The 19,613-nt window shown below is 41.4% G+C and overlaps 1 protein-coding gene across 5 annotated transcripts; it reads right to left on the reverse strand.

Annotated features, from left to right (window-relative positions):
• Positions 1–427: 427 nt before the first annotated feature.
• STK38L (serine/threonine kinase 38 like) lies at positions 428–18,942 on the reverse strand. Of its 5 annotated transcripts, none has more exons than XR_005955243.1 (14): positions 18,798–18,942; positions 16,991–17,042; positions 15,600–15,722; positions 14,960–15,043; positions 13,186–13,309; positions 12,487–12,641; positions 11,558–11,660; positions 10,888–10,949; positions 9,254–9,371; positions 8,957–9,080; positions 6,600–6,695; positions 5,641–5,732; positions 1,809–4,475; positions 428–1,108 (listed from the first exon to the last, which is right to left on the reverse strand). XR_005955243.1 is itself a non-coding variant. In XM_041468707.1 (14 exons), the coding sequence occupies exons 1-13, from the start codon at positions 18,929–18,931 to the stop codon at positions 4,348–4,350; spliced, it is 1,395 nt and encodes a 464-aa protein (XP_041324641.1). In that variant the 5' UTR covers positions 18,932–18,942; the 3' UTR covers positions 428–1,108; positions 4,303–4,347. The 5 variants fall into 5 exon arrangements, 4 of the variants coding, with proteins under 4 accessions (XP_041324641.1, XP_041324640.1, XP_041324642.1 ...); XM_041468707.1 differs by having other exon boundaries at positions 4,303–4,475; XM_041468706.1 differs by having other exon boundaries at positions 428–1,971; positions 4,303–4,475.
• Between the last annotated feature and the right edge of the window lie 671 nt (positions 18,943–19,613).

A 19,613-nucleotide genomic window follows, 5' to 3' on the forward strand; every position in this document is an offset into this window, starting at 1 on the left:
CACTTCTCTTGGCTTTCAGCTGCTCCACTCTGATCATCTTTTTACACAACTTTCAGTGCTTCTGCTGCTGCTGCTCTGAACTTGGCAGGAAAAGTGGAACAGTAGGACATAATGGTTTCTACAGTGGATCAAAGAACACAACTGCCCCTGGAAGCCTTTCCTGGATAAATTACAGCCTATGGGGAAGGTAAGACTGGAGAAGATCAGTAACCATTTGCGAAGTAGCTTCTTCACGTGACTGCAGGTGGGATAAGTCAAACAACATTTGCTTTCTCTACTTTCTGTAACAACATTGGGGTGTTTTGTTGTCCATGGAATTCAAGATGAGAATCCACAAAATAGGATCTCAATTCCTGAGATGTCTCCCATTCTGGAAAAGAAATCCAGTACACCGCGGTGAAAGAAACAAAAAACTGCAACTTTACAAAAAGAATGCTACTTTTATTTTCAAATGCTGTAAAAAGCCTCATATAAATTTTTATAATGCTTCTATGTAACTTTCCCAACCACAACTAATGAAACAGTCTAGGAAAAATATAGCAGTTGCCATTTTGACTCCAAGAACGAGCTGCTGTGAGATCTCAACAGTAAAGGACAAGGTACAGTGCGTTACAACACCTGTAATTGCTTGTGTTATTGAGAAAGTGAGAGCACTTCCTAAGCATTGCCTGGGCTGGACTGCAGCATTCCCTACTTGCTGGACACAGGAGGAGTATCAGCTGTGGGGAAGGAGCTGACAGCCGAGCTGTGTGCTGTGTCTGGTGCCTATTCCTGGTGCCGCCCCCCGCTGAACTTCCCCCAGCAGGTGCCCTTATCCCAGACTGTTTCCAACGGCTCAGGTGGGGAACAATTGACCTATAAAAATAACACTTCTATAACTCTCCAGCAAGGCAAATTTAACAGTGCAAACACAGTATCAACAAGATTTGACAACCTCTGCTGATGTCCTGTACCTAAGGCCACTCACTCAAGCTGACTGGAGATGGAACAAAGTGCAAAAGCTCAGCTGCAGCTCGCAATCCAAGCTTCCTCCACGCTTTCAGGGAATTCCAATCCAGAATTTGGATTCAGGCTCTCCACTTCCATCGATGCACTCAAGTTTTCCCTGCTGGAATAGGTAAACGTCCCAGCAAACCTCTAATAACAATTTGCATACACAATTTAGCATTTTAACAAAAGTTTAACAAAACATACTTCCAGAAAATAAATTTTCACATGGTTGCAATCATCAAGCCATTTCAGGATCTTTGGTACTCCAAGAATAAGAAAAATAAATGGCACAGTGACAAACATTGCCAAAGGAAAACACACGACCATCCAAAGGAATCAGATAGAAATAACAAAATTAAAGATATGTTGCACTTCCTTTTTTTTTTTTTTTGAAAGCCAGTGCAGATTAACCTGCTGTTCTCTTTAGTCCAGTACAGTGTCACAGTTTCACCTTTAAAAAAAATCCCTATCATCCTAAAAGCAGTAGTTAATATTGTTTAACTTGACTTACTGATTAAAATAATGCTATGTTTACAAAAAATAATTTTAAAACTCAACTACCACAATACAGGAGTTTATGCTAGATAGGCTGCAGGCTGTTTCCTTATGGATATAACTCCTATGTGAGCACTGATATGATTAATCATCTGCAGTTTTAAATTAGTATTATCTTTAGTGTTGCAAGTAGAAGGGTTGAGCTTTTTCCCGAGTTTGTAAACCAGCGAGTATGTACAGACATAGTTGTTTAATAGATAGCTTTAAATTAAGTGTGTATTTCTCTGCCCTCCCCTAAGTCCCACAGGAAAAAAAAAAATTACCAGTATCACTGAGCATTTGCAGTTTCCATGAAACTGAGCTTGTTTCAACAAGTTTGAGCAAAGACTTCTTTGTAGGTTATGTTAATGGGGTTACTGTGCTCTTCTGAAAGGTGGCGGTTGCAGGAATTTCAATTCCAGTGCACACGGTGCCCCATGGATGAAACTGGAAATTAAAATTAATGAAAAGTATTTTGAATAGCAGTGTCCTTTGAGGCCAAATCTGTGTCTCAGGAATTTTTTTCCTGCCTGAGTTTCCCTGTTTTGGAGTCAAGGCCTCAGGAAAGGCATTTCCTTTCCTTAGAAGCCTCAGGAGCTGTTGGGGCACTGGCAGAACAATGCCTGAAAGGTGGATTTAAGTGAGTTATTGTTTTTTCTACAGCCTCTGACAAGCACACTGACAAGACTAAGAACAACACTGGAGAATTTTTAAGGACCTTGCCCCAACAGCAGTACAAGGATGTTAATTAGTGTTAGGTCTGGGAAGCAAATCTGGGAGATCAAGGAGCTGTCCCCACTCAGTCCAGCATTCAGGCAGAAGCTCAGCTTAGCTTTGCTCTAATACTGGATGGGTCTGAGGCAGTGGCTACTCCTCTTTGAAGAGATGAAGACTGAAACTGTTTGGTGTAAATAACAGATATTAGATGCCTCAAGGGAGACAAAACCGTGGAGGAAAGGCTGGATCAGGGATCCTGGCTGGATCAGGGAAGAATACCTGCCCATCACAGGCACTGATGCACAGAAATCTTGCTGGCAAATGGGTTTTTATGCAACAGATCAGCATCCCAGTATGTTTTTCAGAGGATACAAATAATTCAGAACAGCTGATACCACAGTGCCTAACAGCAATAAATATTTCTCTAATGGCTTTATAACAGCAGTTTCCATATTGCTACAAAAATCTGTCCAGTGGAATCTTTCCTGCTGTATGCCAAAACATCCTGTGCTCCACTCAGAAGGGGCTGCAGAGGTTTTTAGGTGTCTTTCACTGGTGTTCAGAGGAGGGAGGCAGCAACAGTGACTCTGCTTGTTCAGCCACTGGGGAATTGTTCAGTGCTGTACATCTCTTTCAAACAGAAAATGACAGCAGAGATCTCTGCTGTACTGTGACAGATTGAAAGCCCAGCAGATAAGCTCTAAGTACAGGCAGAGAAAGTCACCAGTGACCAGATAATTGCAAACTGCTCAGGGAATACAACTCAGTCCTGAACTGCTTCTGGGCTGATGAACAAAACCAGAGCCTGCCCATAGAGGTATTTCTGCTTTTGTTTCCTCTGCCCAGGGAAAGGACACCTGGCTCAGCTGTCAGGTTGTCACCATCCTGCAGACTGGACAAAAGAACATTTATGTGGTCCCTGGAAATTGGGCTGCAGGCTCAGCTCATCCCTTCTAATCCCATGGCCATGCCAAGAGGAGATCCTGGAAGAAAAGGAGCCCACTAGAGAATCTGAATCTAGTGGGACACTCAGTTTCCTCTATGTGAGCAGAGGCTGTGATTCTGGAGAGGTTAAAGCAGGATCCCTTTTGCCTGCAGCTGCTCAGGGAGCAAAAAAAAAAGAAAAAGCACCAATCTGATCACTTCTCTAGAACACATTTTGCACAGAGAGAAGAGAATGTTTGAATTATGAGCAGCTCAAAGATGATCTGCTTTAGAGTAGAGGCAGGAATGCAGTCTTGGAAACTGCCATTTCCTCAAAACTTCCTATCAGAGTGTTTCTCTTCTGCTAAAAATATTGATACTTTTTATTCAGATTCCTTTTTTCTTCTGAAATTGCCAGCAGGCATCATCACCTCTAACAGCAATACTGCCAATGATCATTTAAACAGCAAAACCACTAAACAGATCACAGGGACTGCCTTACTGCCACACACTGTGGGAAAAAGGACAAAGGGATGATGATAAAGGGCTGATGATAAAGGGCTGATAAAGTCCTGCACTCAGGGCAAGAGAGGGCACACAGGACACAAGGAGGCCCAGAGGACACTGCTATTTAAAATAATTCCATGTGCTACACTCATGGGGGATTTGCAGACCACAGATGGAACACCCTTGAGCAACAGCTCAGAGAGGTTTGCAAATGCAGACAGTTTTCTTTATACTGTGTATTTAAACCCCACCAGCTGAGCAGTACAACACCAATGCTGCATCAAATGATATGTTTCCATCCTGGGTGGATTAGATAGCTTACAGTACAAACAAAGCCACAGTACAGAGAGGCATAATTAACCGTTATCCACACATAGGCAGTGCAGGAAAAGTGATGCATGTTCCTTTTATTCCAGTACCTTTGTATAATAAAGTTAACAAAAATATTCAAATATTAAAAAAAAAAGGAAAGAAAAATAAAAAAGAAAAAAAAAAGCCAGCTGGCACTGCCAACTAATTCCCGTAGTAGTCTTAGAAATCCTAATCCTGTAGAATTTCCATGTGAAATCCATGCACACCAGAGTTGATGTATTGATAACTAACGCCAAGTGGGCCTGGTGATGCAGCTACCTGAGGTTTGTGTTTGCAATTTCCTTTGGGGGGTTGTGTTCTGTTTCACAACTTCCCAGCTTTCATGTACGAAGGGATGGAGCCACGCTGGGTGAGCCCTTCGAACCTCTTGTAGGTGTAATTGAGGAAAACCCAGTCTTTGGATTTGTAGTCAGGTTCTGTTGTGTTTGGCACTACAATTCAGAAACAAAAGCAAACACATATTAAAAGAGTTAAACCCAGGCTGCTTCTGAGAGGACTTTTCACAGAGCCAAACAGCCCTGAACTCTTATTTCCTTAGTCAGCAGAAACTCTTGGAATAAATCCTGCTTCTAATCAGGTCAGTTGCCTTTTGTCAATCGTCTGACTTATAATTTCACTATAGAACTCAGAAGCAGAAAAAGGGGGGGGGGGGGTTGTTTTGCCTTTTTTTTTTTTTTAAATTATGTGTATGGACTACCAGGTTTCTATACCTTGACAGAAGCCTCTAACACACCCACAGGATACACAATGACAAACCTCATGACATTTCTGATGTTCTGATTTTTGGTATCTACACATACAATACCATTTTCAGTGGGTCTAAAATGCCAAAATAATACAAATGTACTTGGCATTATCCAAACATGGACATAACCAGCTTTGACACTGGAGATGGGTTGTTTTGCATTAAAAGGACAAACTTCCTCACCATTAAATAAAAGCCATTTCAGACAAAAAAAAAAAACCAACAGCTTTTGGATAATTCTTATGGCTGTTAACACAGCTACACTTAGCAGACAGCAATTAATCATCTGCCAATCTTCAAGTAACTGAAAACAGTGGGACCTGAGACTATTTTATGTCACAGAACCAAGCCTTTTAGATATGAAAATTTTCTGTAACTTACCAAGAGAAATCAACAGCTAAAAAAACCCTGAAGTGATTCACAGAGCAACTCAGGTTCATCAAATACTGTGTTAAGTAATCAACTTTCTGAAAATTCTTACCCACAAATTATGTCAACAATTATGTTTGGCACAAACTTCAAAAGTCACTGAAGATGAAAAACAAATCAGTGCATGATGTTTTACCAGCATCTGGTTAGACAGACTGCCTGGCAGAAACTCCACTGCTTTCTGTGCTCACTACCTGTGCAAACCATTTTTACCAAGAGTTCGGACTCTTAAAATCTCTGGGCTTTGCAGCTATGAGAGATCAAAGGTTTACACTCATATTTCAAAGAAAATATAGAGACTCGATCTACAGACTAATTTGATTGGGTCATTAGAAAAATTAATATAAACAACAACAAAGGCATCTGTGCAGTATTCTGGCATGTCACAGACAGAGATTTGGAATTTACAATGGCAATCTCACCTGGCTGTAAAATGTCTGATTCAGGAAATTCATCAAAGTTGGAAGTATCATCAATACTTTTGATTTCTATAGGGATTGCAGCTGGTCTTTCCCTGCAAATAAAGATAAATGCCAGAAGAGTGAATATTGGGAAATGAGACATTAAGTTCCAGTTTTAACTTAGCTTTTTACACTTAAAGCTTCCCTTAATGCAGTGCACAAAGGTTCCACTGAGTGCATCACAGATGAATCTGACTCCTGTTTGCTAACACCATGGGGAGATTGTTTGGTTCCCTATCCCCATTGGTGTCTTCAGGCGTGGGGCAAACATCATTTTCCTATTGAGAGAGCATCCCATCCCACATTTACCTGCCACACAGCTATCACACTGATCTTGTCACCAGCCACCACTGTGGTTACCCTGTTTCACAAACCCAGCCCAGCAGGATTGCGCTTGCACCCAGAGCTTTACAGTTCCAGTGCTCATTAGCCTGGACCTCATCCAAAACCTTTGGACTGTAGCTCCTCTTTGTGACACTCAGCATCTCTCTCCCACACCAGGCTGGCTCTGCTTTAGCACCTCCATAGTCAGGAAGCCCTTGAAGGAGCTTTTGAAAGTGCCCAAGGAATCTGTGCCAGCAAAACCTTCACAGTGGGACACAACACTGTGGGAAAGGCAGTGATTTACACCTGTAAACTTACCACAGGTCTAATTACTACACTTACAATTAAATCCACAGCCACCCTACAACAATTTCTTTCCATTCTGGGCAGTCTGGAATACTCTGAGCTATCTCAAGTCAGTTAAATACTGGCCATTTCTATGCATGTTAGCAAGGACAGTGTCACCCCCTACTGTCAGTAGGTGCCTTTCAAAATGAAAGATAAATTGGAAATAATTGTCCTTGACATCACACTACATGAAATTCTTGCTTTCATGGCTTTTATTCTCCCTGTAAAACATGTGTGTATATACATACCTGATATGTCCCCAGTCTACTCCTTCAAAAAATGGATGACTTTTTATTTCCTCTACTCCATTGCTACCAATTCTGTTTTCTGAGTCAATACAAAATCTGGAAAAGGGGAGAAAACAAAGGGAATATTATGATAAATTCCAACAGAAGCAACAATATCCAGTATCAAGAATTTCAAGAAGTTCTGTCAAATTGTTTCACCACTTGGGGTAACATCAAAGCAGCCCATTGCATCTAGGAGAGAAGGGAAATAGTAGAAGCAGAACATTGTTAAATCCTGAAACAAAAAGCTACGATGCCAATAACTGACACCTTTTCTAAACTGCTGCATGCCCATCTTCCAGGTTTGTGAAAAGTTGCTGCACGTTCTGATCCTGTAAAGTCAGTTTGGAATGGAGGCTCAAATCCCTACTACTGAGAACTGCCCTGGCATGTTCTCAACTATTTAAACATCCCTGTTTCAAAGTCAAACTAAGAATAGATATACTTAGTAAATCAGGTCTGCTCTCTGATGTTGTATTTCAGAATCCCAGTAAGCCAGTACATTCCAAACATGCCATGTCCCTATTCCCCCCCTTCCCTCTCCTCAGAGATGCAGGTGGTGCAAAGACCCAGGGCCTGTTTCTGATACAGCCCTGCTGCATAACCTTAGCTCAGACCCCACAAGAAATTGTCAGTTTATGAGAAGCAGCCATGAAACAGCAGGAAGCAAAAGGTGAAACTGGAGACAGAGGATTGGTGAGATGGGGACTATTACCTGCTCCAGCAGGCCAGAAGGAAAAGCCTAAAATCCTAAAGACGGAAAATAGGGAGGTGAAAGCTCTCTGATAGCAACTCATTGACCTCAGGGATTTGTTCCAGGGAGCTGCAGAGGCTGACCCTTCTCATTTGGACTGGCAAAGCCTTTCAAGTACCTCATCCAGGAGATGGGAGTACCAACATTTGCCTACGAATTCGTTAAATCCCAGCCATCTTCTGCATATGTAGCACACCAGGTTGGGCTATAAACAGTATCCAGTTATAAACTAAAGTTCTTTTTCTTGTAGTTGGATGACAGTGGGGAAGAAAACCTCCCTGTAATTGCAGCCCAGCAGGCTGGGTGGTACCAAGGACTAACAACAAACCTCAAACATGTAACAACACTCAGCCACAGGATATGTCAGGCTTTGTCTGAACCTGAGCTTGTTTTAGTTTGGATTTGTCTCTATCCATAACCCTTTAGCTTTATCTACATCTCCCTTTAAGCTAAAAACACACATTGCCTAGCTTATCCAAGCTGTAATGGACAAAATACCCCAAATGCCCAGGTGGTTGCTGCCAAACCTGTTTTGACCTCATTTTAATAATCACCTATAACTAAGATGTTCTAGCCCAATTTTAACCCTTCTCCTTGTGGAGGCAAACTGATAAATTCAAGTAGTCATTGTGTAAGTAGATGCATGAGCAAGACATACTAACAAATACACTGAAATCTCTAAAAATTCCCCAAACACAGCCAGGATTGAGGAGGAAGAAATCCTCAGCAGTAATGCTCTACTCTGTTCAGCAGAGAACTTGGGATGCTGACAAGGAAGGTTGAGCAGAACAGTAGAGAAATAGATACTGAAAGTACAATATTAACTGCTTGACGTAGACTTATTCATGAGGATTAGTGACAATTCAATTATTTGAGCTGTTGGTATCACTAGCTGGATGCAGGATAACTGTTTCTTGTATTTGTTACATTTTTGTAGGTTACTGGAGCACTGCTGGAACTAATTATAAATTCTAGTTTTGTGAAGTACATTCCCCTTTTTGCCTCTAACAAAATTATATAAGGCTACAGCATTAGCTTTGAAAAGGAAAAAAAGGAAAAAATAGCAAACCCAAAACCAATGTGCCCCCCAAACCCTCCCAGGACAAGAGGGTAATTTCTGTAAATGAAGTAATTTTTGTAAAATTTTACTAGAGGGTCATTTCTGCCTGACCTTGTCACCAAAACCTCAATGCAAACTAAAAACTGGGATTTTGAAAGAAGTCCCAAAATATCCCAAGATTTCTGTTCAGTGCATTTCATGCTGGTGAGTGGTTATTTTCCTGCCACCTCAGAGAAGAAAAAAATTCTGTGTTGATCACTTTATTTTTGGTCTGCTCTGTTTCTCCTTATACCATGGTACAAATCAAGATCATTCCAGCTCATTTCTTCATGTTAAACAAGTGGCAAAGAGAAAAAGACTTTAAAAAATCCATCAAGGATGGCGACAGAAGAAACCAGCCTTTCATCCAACATAAAGCTTCCTTTACACACAACAGGAATTTACCCTGATGGAAGATGAGCCTGGCTGGGCAAGAGGCCAGAATTGTTTTTTTTTCTTACTGACCTTAGAATTAAATCCTTTGCTTTCTCCGAAATGGGCACCTCTGGAGGAAACACCAATGTTTCTTTCCAGTTCATAACTTTCCTGTAAGTCTCTTGTGGCGTTTCTGAGCAGAAAGGTGGATACCCTGCACAAACAAATAAAAAGTTATTAAACTTCTTCTAGGAGAGCAGTGACCTGGGCCTCTACTTTTATCACTGGGGCTCCCAAATATAACAAGTATTAGCCAGAGGTTTTCTCTTCTGAACAAATGGACCCTGTTACCTTTCAACAACTCTTAAGTTGGGGTTTTTAACATACCTATTAGCATTTCATACATAATCACTCCCAAGGACCACCAGTCACACAGCTTGTTGTACCCAGTCTGCATAAACACTTCTGGAGCAATATAGTCTGGGGTTCCCACAGTAGAATATGCCTGGAAAAAAGGAATCATCTCTTTAAAAGAGAAATACTGTGGTTTTACTTTGCAATACCTTTTCCTGTGGATTTACATATAGGATCTTGTTATTTGCGTGAGCAAGAATGCATAATTTGAGAATTTACAGGAACTCAAGTCCCAAGAATATTATTCTTTTATATTAATAAACACAGAGAACCTCAAAAATAAATGGAAATCATCCTCTTTAATGTGATGAAATCATAGAATATTGCAACTGCAATATCAGAAGGTCATCTTAGCTTAAGTTTCAGGTAGCTGCATTACAAAAATATCCAAGAAGTTTTAATCTTGTGGTTTTTGTTTATTTTTAAAGGCATAATCAGTGACAGATTCCCAGGTGTGGCACTCATGATACACAAGCCATGTATTGGGAATTTCTCTTTACTGATGAAAAATCTTCCATGGGACAGGAGGGAGAGAAAAAACCAAAATCCAACAAAAAGAACCCCTTAAGGAACAAAAAAGTCCCCCAAAAGCAGTTTTGCCACAAAAATACTTTACTTTAATTCATCTGACCATAAAGAAACACTTTGTTTGATTGAACAGACCTGAGATATTTAGGATTGAACCAATGGAAAACCAAAAACGTGGCTCTTTTCCCAACAGTGTTAATGCAAGTTGTCATTTTGGCCTTTTATTGCCTCTGTGGGACTGTTCTTCACCACACGGCACTGTCACATCAGCCTTTATTGGACTTGAGATAAATTCTTTTCAGGGATCTAATTCCAGGATGGAATAAAGCTGTGAAATACAGCCCCACGAGGCAGCATGGTGGCTGCAATGTAATCACATTTTGTCTCATGAGGAAAAAAGAGATCACCCAAAAGCTTTTGGGGAATACTGCAGTAGGTCACTTTTTACAAAGGGTGTGAAAAAATAAAGGGTCCCAAAATTTGATAGCTGGGGTTTTTTTGGTGAAAGTCATGGGCAGGGATGGAAGTCTGAAAGGCCATGGCTGACAGACACTTTGCTTTGGTTCAGTTTATGCCACAAGTCCCCTCATTATGTGACCGCTCCTCACCACAAACCCAGGCTGGAGCACTCTAGCACCAACACCCTCTCATAGCCTTTCCACCACAGTCCCGTTCAGCAGAATGGGAATTCCCCTGAGCTCTCCAAAAAGGAATTCTGCAGCCACACATCTGCTTCTGACTGAGTTGCAGGAACCAGAGCCATGAGTCCACACTGTCCACACCAGGCCAGTGCTGCAAAGAGCCCCAGACAAAGCTTGGCCACGGGGCTGAGAACACTTGAGGGCTTGGGCCAGATGTTAACAAGGCAAACAAAGGCACAGAGAAGAGCAGGGTCTTGCTATTCCAACCTGGACCCCCTTCTTTTGAGTTATTTGTGATTTTGGGAGCTTATAGAGGGGCACATATGAGGGCCTTCCAGGTTTTAAAAACCAGGAGCATTAGCACTGAGTTTTAATTTAACACTTCCTGTAACTAGTTTAAAAGCAAACCAAGAATTACACATTATTTAATTAACTCACCAGCTGTCGCCTGTTCTTCTTCCATGTTTCTGCTTTCCTCTTTGAGTTCATATTCTGAAATGCTAATTTACAAAGTAGTTACTAAATAACAAGTGTATTTGTCAGAATTAAGATAAAAATTATTTATAGAGCTCCAGTTTTAAGTAACTATCTTATATATTTAGAACCCTAGTTTAGAAACAAATACTTGAGTACAACTGAAAATGGTAACATGAGAATAACTACTATCTAATGCACAGCTGAAACTCAAGTAAGTAGGACACATATCAGCAATTCTAAATTAGAATGTGTTAAAAATTTTAGATCAGCTTCTGAAAATTTTCATGAGACTGTCACTGACTTCAGTCCTTTGGCACATGGAACCTACGTTCCTCCTGAAAGAGCAGTTCTGTAACTTCACTAACATAATGAAAAATACATTACAATATAGATAGATTACATTATGTGTATTCATATCCGTATATGAATGTGCAAAAATACATGACCACTGCAGATATCATCATTTCTTGCATGTGAAATGCTCCCATGACCCAGGGAACAAGCATTTCCAGTTTTCCAATTAAATGCAATCAGCCTGCCCCATCTTGCTTATCCCAGCAGAAACACAGGTTCAATGTACAGCAGCAGCTCAAAACCATTTACATGTTCAAGTAGGACAGCTCATACTCACAGAAGTCACTTGGTGGGTTGTGTGTGAGGTTCCTGTAGAACTCTGTTCTGTGGGCTTTCTTTAAACCTGTGCAGAGTCCAAAATCAGACAGCTTTACATGACCCTAAAAAACATAATCAGAGAACACAAAACCATTATTTAGATAGGTAGTGTAGGACAAGCAGGGAAGCAAAGACTGAACCTTGGTGTACTGGAAGGGTCTGTTTTCTCTCCAACATGCTATGGTCTCCCAGGAAAGGTCATATCTACTATTTCCCAACAGCTGAGGGCAGCTACTTTGCCTGATTTTGTTTTGTACTGGATACCACTGTGACTGAGCAAGCCTCCAGGACAAAATTCCTTTGCTTTGTTTTGATAGTAACCTTGGCTTTAATCAGATTTCCAGACATCAGTGCTGACAGAACCCACCAAACCTGACAGACCTGTGCATGCTGGGATAATGCCTGGCCTCCATGATCTTAAAGATCTTCTCCAACCTACATAATTCCATGATTTGGTGATGCTGACTGGGTGCATTTCATGGCCAGAATGGTCAGACTAACTGAGGGAGCTTCCACAGGTGAGTGGGTGATGAAGTAAAGGTAACTGTAGGAACTGAACATTTAGCATTGTCTGAATTATATACAGCTACTTCAAGATGCATGAAAGGAATGATGCACCTTTTAATGTGCATAACATCAGCATCTGGTCACCATGAGTGGGGTTTTTTCCCTTATAAGCCTTGCCTTAAAATGGTTAAAAGGCTTCTGAGTAAGATTTAGCTTTGTTTAAACATACTGGTGGTCTCCAAAAAAATACACTGGGCATTCCCAGCCTTCCCTCCAGCCAGTTTAAATCTCTGGGGTGGTACCACTGGCTCCCACTGCTCCACAGCAGATGTGCAGCCTGGGATCTTGGAAGTACCAGCAGTTGGTGAGCCCAGTACATGCCTTGGCATCCAGCAGGAGATTGTCTGGTTTGATGTCCCTGTGGATAAATCCCAACTGGTGAATGGCATCAATGGCCAACACTGTCTCAGAAATGTAAAACTGGGTTTCCTCCTCTGATAAAGTGTCCTTCTTCATTAGTAAGGTCATCATGTCACCTTATCAAAGAGAAGAAAATACAGCTTAGGGATCAGAACATTTTAAATCACAAAACTGTAAGAAACCCCAGCAGAATCCAAATTTAACCTTGTAACTGGCCTTATAGTTACTAATCATAAAACTATTACTGCAAGAACCTACAAACCCAACTTACTTTTTTAGCTGGAAATCCTAAACAGAAATTTTAATTGAATGGCTCAGGAAAATACAGTGGATTTTTACACATGTTAAATTTATTGCACAAACTGTCTGAACAAGGGTTTTTCTTCTGGTTTGTTTTTACTGTTAACAGCCTCAGTTGTAAAAAGCAGAAATTTCTATTAGAATAATTATTTAATTCAGGTCTATTTAATACCCCTTCAACCTTTTTCCTTCCCCTAAAAATCAAGAATGGTCACATGACTGGAACTTCATTTAAAAGAGTGCTAACATTTTTATTTTCACAAATTATACAGCATGTTTGTTTCTAATATTTTATAAAGTTGCCAGAAAAAGCTAAGGAAGAAGTACCTGTATCACCTGATATCACAGCACCCAGCTTACCTCCAGGTAAAAACTCCATGATCAGGTAAAGGTTCCTTTTATCCTGGAAGCTGTAAAACATTTTCACTACCCAGGCTCCATCTGCTTCAACCAAAATATCTCTTTCTGCTCTGATATGGGCCACCTAAAATTAAAAATTATTATTATTATTAGGCAAATATTGAAATATTTCAACAAGGAACATCACATTACATTCCTAGCCCTACAGCACATTTTCATGACCTTTAGCAAATGAACTATTTTTCTAGTTCTTTTCATACTCATATTTTCCATTATTTTTTACAAGATCCTAGGGTTTCTCTAGAAACACAAAGCACAGCTTGTTAAGCTGTTTCTGTTTATTAGAAAGAACTGACAAAGCTGGAGGAAAAAGTACAAGTGAGGTCAGGAATATCTGACCTTGCTCAGGGTATTCCAGTTCCAGCTAAGGTTTTGGAAAATACATGGAAAAAGTATTTTCCATGGAAATGGAAAGCTGCTACCCCATAATTTGCTGGAAATTAAGAATAATGGAAATTGGAGGAGGGGTGTGTGTTTTCACTACAATATACCCTCATCCTGGAGGAAAAATTAGAGACATATGCATGGAAAAATATTTCTTGACAGTTGTAAGAAAAGCAGCAATCTTCTGCATCTGTTCCCCAGTTCTACTGATGAGAAACATCTTCACATGAATCTTGCCACAGAGTTGCATGGGGCAAAGGTTCTTCTTCTGCAGGAGACACTCCAGCTTGGATTTATTTAGTCTCATTAGAAAGTACTTCTTTCCACCCTCAACTCCTCAATGCAGCTCTAAAATACAACAGGAAACCTTTGCCTAAAAATAGCCAGCATTTCTCCCAGTGCTACCAGACTTGGGCAAAAAAAAAAAATACTAGAAGATTTTTTTTTTTTTTTTACATGTGTCCTCTGTTGTCTCTCCACAGTGCAAGGCAGGCAATGAAAATTCCAGCAGATAAACACTGGCCAGGGAAGATCACTGTCTCAAACTGAATGTAGAGCATGAGCTCAGACTCCTTCCTAGATCAGGTTGTGAAATGGGGGCAGCACCACACAAATTCCGGCTGCTCTGCACACCCTGCTGCTCCTCTGGTTCCCTAAATTCAGGGCATGGGCTGCAGGAGACAAAATAATCTGTGCCAGGAAAAAAAAGTACCACTACTGCAAGGAAATGATGCAGAAATGATGGGTAAGGTTTGGACTAGTATGAAAAAAGTCCTCTTTTATCTCCTGAGATACCCACCCTTGATTTCTTTGCTTTATGGTGCTAAAGTACTTGCTGTGTCCTCACCGTGAATTGTTAGTTAAAAAGTAAAAGCAAAAACCAATCAAACTAACAAAATCAAAACAAATAAATCCCGAACAGGATTAACCCAACTATAAAGCAAACCCAAGGAAGACAATGATGATGAACAATGTGATTTCTGCTGGTTTTCTTCAAAAAACATCAAATACCTCCATTTTTACTTTGGCACAGGATTATTTTTCCAGAAGTATTTTCCTTGAAATGCAGTTTTGCAGATTCAGTACTATAAGCTCCGTGTTGATAAGGGGAGAAAAATAAAATCTTTGTCACTGTTCCAAATTAGTTGTAAAGAAAGCATTTTTTAAATGCAGTTGCATGACCTTATTTCCTGACTTCTGCTGCTTTTGTGCTGTGGTAGCAACAGCACAGACTCTTCGGACTGCCAGACCATTGTAGGGGCTTTAAAAGGTAGAAAACATTTTCTAGAAAGGGTAAGTTTGAAATTTAGGGGACTTAGAGATCACAAACCTGCTCTTTCTCCAGCATATCTGCTTTTCTCAGTATCTTCATTGCATAAATGTGACCTGTATCCTTCTTCTGAACGAGGCGGACCTTTACCAAGAGAGAGAATTCAGTCAGTCTTCTCTGCCTCAGAAATCCACTGGAAGGCTCCCAATTGACAGGCATGGAAAAGTTCTCTTGTTAAATATTTAAAAACACATTTAAATATGTTAAATACTGGAAAAGGAATTATTCTGCACCATGTACAACACTAACACTAATGAGGAACAGTTTTTGTTTTAGGAAAAGTCAGCAGGCAAGAGAATTCCAGGTAGCTTAGACCATGTAGGTTAAAATTCAGGAGAAATAACTGATGTGACACAGGGCAGAAAGGAGGTTTATCAAGAGGGGCTGTGCCCCTGCAAATCCATAACTGCAAAGGGCCATGTGGGCAACATCAGTGTGGGAAGCCATGGAAAACTAAGTGTCTTTCCAGAAGCCTTGGGAAATCAATGCATGTGATTAATCACCAGACTTATCACACTAGGAGAATGGCACAAATAGCTGCTGTTCTGCAGTAAAACAATTAATCAAATTGTAATTAGAATGTTTCATCACAGTGGTCAATCCCATTTTAATCTCCTGTTCAAGCGAGAATGACACAAACCTCCCCAAATGCTCCTCTTCCTATGACTTTCAAAGACTCAAAGTCATCCAAGCCGAGCCTGGTCCTCTTGAGCCGCAGGAACTCCGTTTCCTTGCGAGCGTGCTGTGACCTGCGCAACTTTTTCTGAGGACACAGGCACAAGAATCTGTCAGTCATTTGTTAGTAGAGAGTCAAGATATGCACCCTCCCTTCCTGGGAAGTTGTTCTCTGGAATACCAACAGGAGAAAAACTTCTCCTACATTTCTTTCTGAATTTCTCAAAGTATAATCCTTGAGTATGGTCTTTTCTATAGAAGCCTTAGGCACAGTTTCCCACCTTTTTTTTGGTTGGTGGTGGTATTTTAATTTTATTACTTAGTTATTAAAAAAAAAATAAAAAATATGAAGAAAAACTATCATACTGGTCTAAATAAAGTGTATGAGTCCCAAGGCCAAAGTCACTGCCTGAGGCGAGGACTCTTCATTTTGGGCAGTGTGAAGGACCAATAAAAGCTGAAACTTGTATCCCAAGTGGTGACAGGCAACAAGGAGCTTAGCAAGCAGCAGAGGCCCTGGTTACAGATCTACTACAAAATCCATTTGGTTTATGGCAGGCAAGCACTCAATTCTGAAAGAAAAATCTGTCTAAATGCCATCATCTATTTTGTCTGATGAAAATGCCACCAGGATTCACCCCAAGAGAAGACAAATGCTGCACCCAAAGATGCTGAGATCTCAGAGTCTGCCAGGGAGGTCCTGGATCAGACACCTGCCAGACCCTGTGCTGGGATTACAGCATCCTTTAAAGCCACAAGATGGCAATACACATCCACACGCATATTCCCACTTCTCAGGAGTTATAGCGGCCACAAAAACTCCAGAACACACACTCTTCCTACTTATTTCCCAGCCAACCCTGAAGGCAGACATGGCGTAATGACCTCAGAAAAGCAATTTATTGACCAAAGTTCTCAGAGGTGGCAGCCATATTGAGATCCCTCCTCATCTGTATCCAAACAGAGCAAAGATGTGATGGTTTATTGTTTAAATCAAGAAAAAATGGTTCAGCATTTTGCTTTCTACCCACTTCTAACCACAGGCCACTGGTTTTTTTTCTTGCCAAATATAACAGCAAACAATTTTCATCTTTGAAAAGCTTGCTAGCTACTTGCTGTGGCCATGTCTCATAAGAACTACAGGTAGCATGAAAAGCCTTGGATAGCTATTGCAAGTATCAGTCAAACATATTCCCAGCTTCCCTAACATAAACAGGTTATTAATGGGGTGACACTCATGCACAAAATAAAACCTTCTGTCATGCTGGCTGATCTTTCTGTGAGCTCTTCAAATGCCCATCTGAAGCAGTGGGACAAAAGCAAAGCAGCTTGTAAGGTTATTTAAGCAGTATTTACCTCCTCATCTGCAAGGCCTTCCTCTTCCATAGCCACTTCCAGCTTCTTCTGCCTGCCAAGGAGAGAAACAGGGGATTGCACATTTATTAAAACCAAGCAAAACACCACAGCAAGTAAACACCTTTGCTTCACATACTCCAAGTACTGAAGAATTTGCCTCAGATGGAAATTTGCAGGCAGACAGCCCCACTCCACCCAGTTACTCATTTGTGAACAAAGCTGAGGAAAATGCAGAAGCAAATTTAAGCACATGCTTATGTACTTGCAGAATCGGGCATTAAACCTATATGAAAAAATATGTTATTAGAGTGATTGTATCTTGTTGAATTAAGGCTGTTTTTATCAATTAGGATTGCAAACCAGAATAAAAATAGTTTTTTTCACCATTTCTATCTCAGCTCCACCTCCCACATGCCGGCCAGCTCCAGCTCCCCTCTGTGTGATGACCTCCCCCTGGTCACACACTTGGTCCTGCCCCTCTTCTTCCCGTGCCAACTAAACTCTATCCCCTGGATGCACCATCCTCTCCCCACTAGAATCCTGCTCAGGCTAAGGCTCACAGCTCCAAGTCTTCCACCAGTGACATGCTAGGCTGGGAGGCTCTGAGAGGGGAGCAAAGCCTGGTAATACCCCACAGGTGGCAGGGGGTCAGTACATGGCAATGTGGATGCAGGACCCCTTTCTGTCCACCCACAGGATGCTCCTTTACAGCTGCCAGGGTGCAGCTTTCTGAAGGCTGGTTACCTCCTGCAGCAGCCAAGAATTCAAAGGCTTGGAGCCAGGCTGCTGGTGCCTTTCTGCACTTTGGGAAGTACAGCAGGATCCTCTAAATTACAGGCCCTTGATAGACAGTCTAGTCTCCTAAGCAGAAGCAACTCCATTGCATGGAATAATGACTAAATATGATGAAGAGAGAAACCCTGATGCTTGACTGAAAACCCTTCAATTAAAAACATATTACCAGGGGAATGATAATTTCACACACTAATGACAATCCAACACAAGATTCATTATAATCGAACACTTGGTGCTTTGACACCTAATTCAAGTGGCACTTCACACCTCAGAGACAGGACTGGGCATTGCTGGGAGAAGCTGAGTGGTGATGACCATCCCATACTCCCATACAAGGAGTACCAGGCAGCACTACCCAAGCAGAATTTACAGACTGGGATTACATTATCCCCAGAAGTCTTCCTGCCCACCTGAGAGCTTCTCAAACCCTCCATCATCAACTCCTTAGTTATTTGCTGCCACTTATTTCCACACCAGCTCTTTGCCTCCTTTCCTTACCCCATCATCCCATCAAATACCTCTCAGCCCTATTCCCTCTTTCCTATACACTCCCTCCTGCAGGGTTTGGGAGTCTTGGCATGAGCTCCATGGTACAGAGCAGGAATAGACACCATAAGCCACGGTCTCACCCCAAACCAAGCTCCCACCCCTCAGCAGCTCTGCAGAGTTCATTCCCTGGGGCACATGCAGAAGAATCAGAGGTCCCCAACCTCACACAGAAGGTGAAACCTCACATGTTACTGCAAAATAACACCCTGCACAGAGCAGTTTCCACAAAATAACTGATGAGGAGGTGAATTGCATGAAAACATCAGAAGTGCAGCTCCTTGACCACTCAGTGAGTGGGGTGTTCACAGGTTCCCCCAAAGACAGACTGTGCCCTCTAGGAATTCATTCCCTGCCACCACATACAGAAAAACTTCCCAGAGCTGTCCCATCCCTGGGGATTGAAGTGCCCTTGAACAAACAGCAAGAAAAGCTGCAGAGGGGTGAGAGGAAGCAGAGGCAATACCTGGTTTCCCTCTCCTCGTGCTGTAAAATCAGGTTGCTGTAGAAGTTCTCCAGTGTGAGTTTGGCCACCGTCACTCTCTCCCGGGTGTGGTTACTCATGGGAAAGGATGTCGTAGTCCCTGCAGTCATCGCCATGGTAACATGTACTGAAACAGAGCAAGTCAAATCATTACTCACTTCAAGAAGAAAATTTAAAAAATACATATTCCTCTTTCCCACTCTCCATCTCCAAATTCTTAGGCACTCCAGAATTCACAGTAAAGGCACTGTTCTTTAGATATAAGAAACTCTATTAAAAGCCACCTTATAAAATTATCCCAAGATAGCAGGAGGATGTGCTATCCACTCTCTAAAAAGTAACAACACGTTGGCAAAACAAAGAGTGAATTACAGCAAAGAGCACTGCATGCTCCAGCTCACCCAGCTGTGCTTGTCCACAAATAAGGAAAATGTCCCTCTGGCAGATATCCTGAGCCCAGCCTGGGGGAGGGAAAAGGGATACGAGAGAGAAGGATCAGGCAGCTCCCAGAGCTGGACTTGTCACAACTCTGTGACAATTTCAGACTCCAAAAATTCTAGATGCTAAAAAAAAAGATGGGATGAGTCAGCAAATGGAACAAACCCCTAACCCCCATCCAGAGAAGTTATTTCAAGGATAAAGATAACCGTCTAATATATTTGAATTTTAAATCTGCTCCACAAAGTTACACATGGTCAGGTGGTACTTATGGCTTAGGGCACACAGTCACTGGGCACCTAAAAACTGGGAAGAAAGAAGAAAGAAAGCAGAAAGAAGAAAGGCTGGTCTCCTTGAGAG

This window comes from Pyrgilauda ruficollis, unplaced genomic scaffold, assembly GCF_017590135.1.
Source record: "Pyrgilauda ruficollis isolate IOZ18807 unplaced genomic scaffold, ASM1759013v1 scaffold229, whole genome shotgun sequence".
Taxonomy (NCBI): Eukaryota; Metazoa; Chordata; class Aves; order Passeriformes; family Passeridae; genus Pyrgilauda; species Pyrgilauda ruficollis.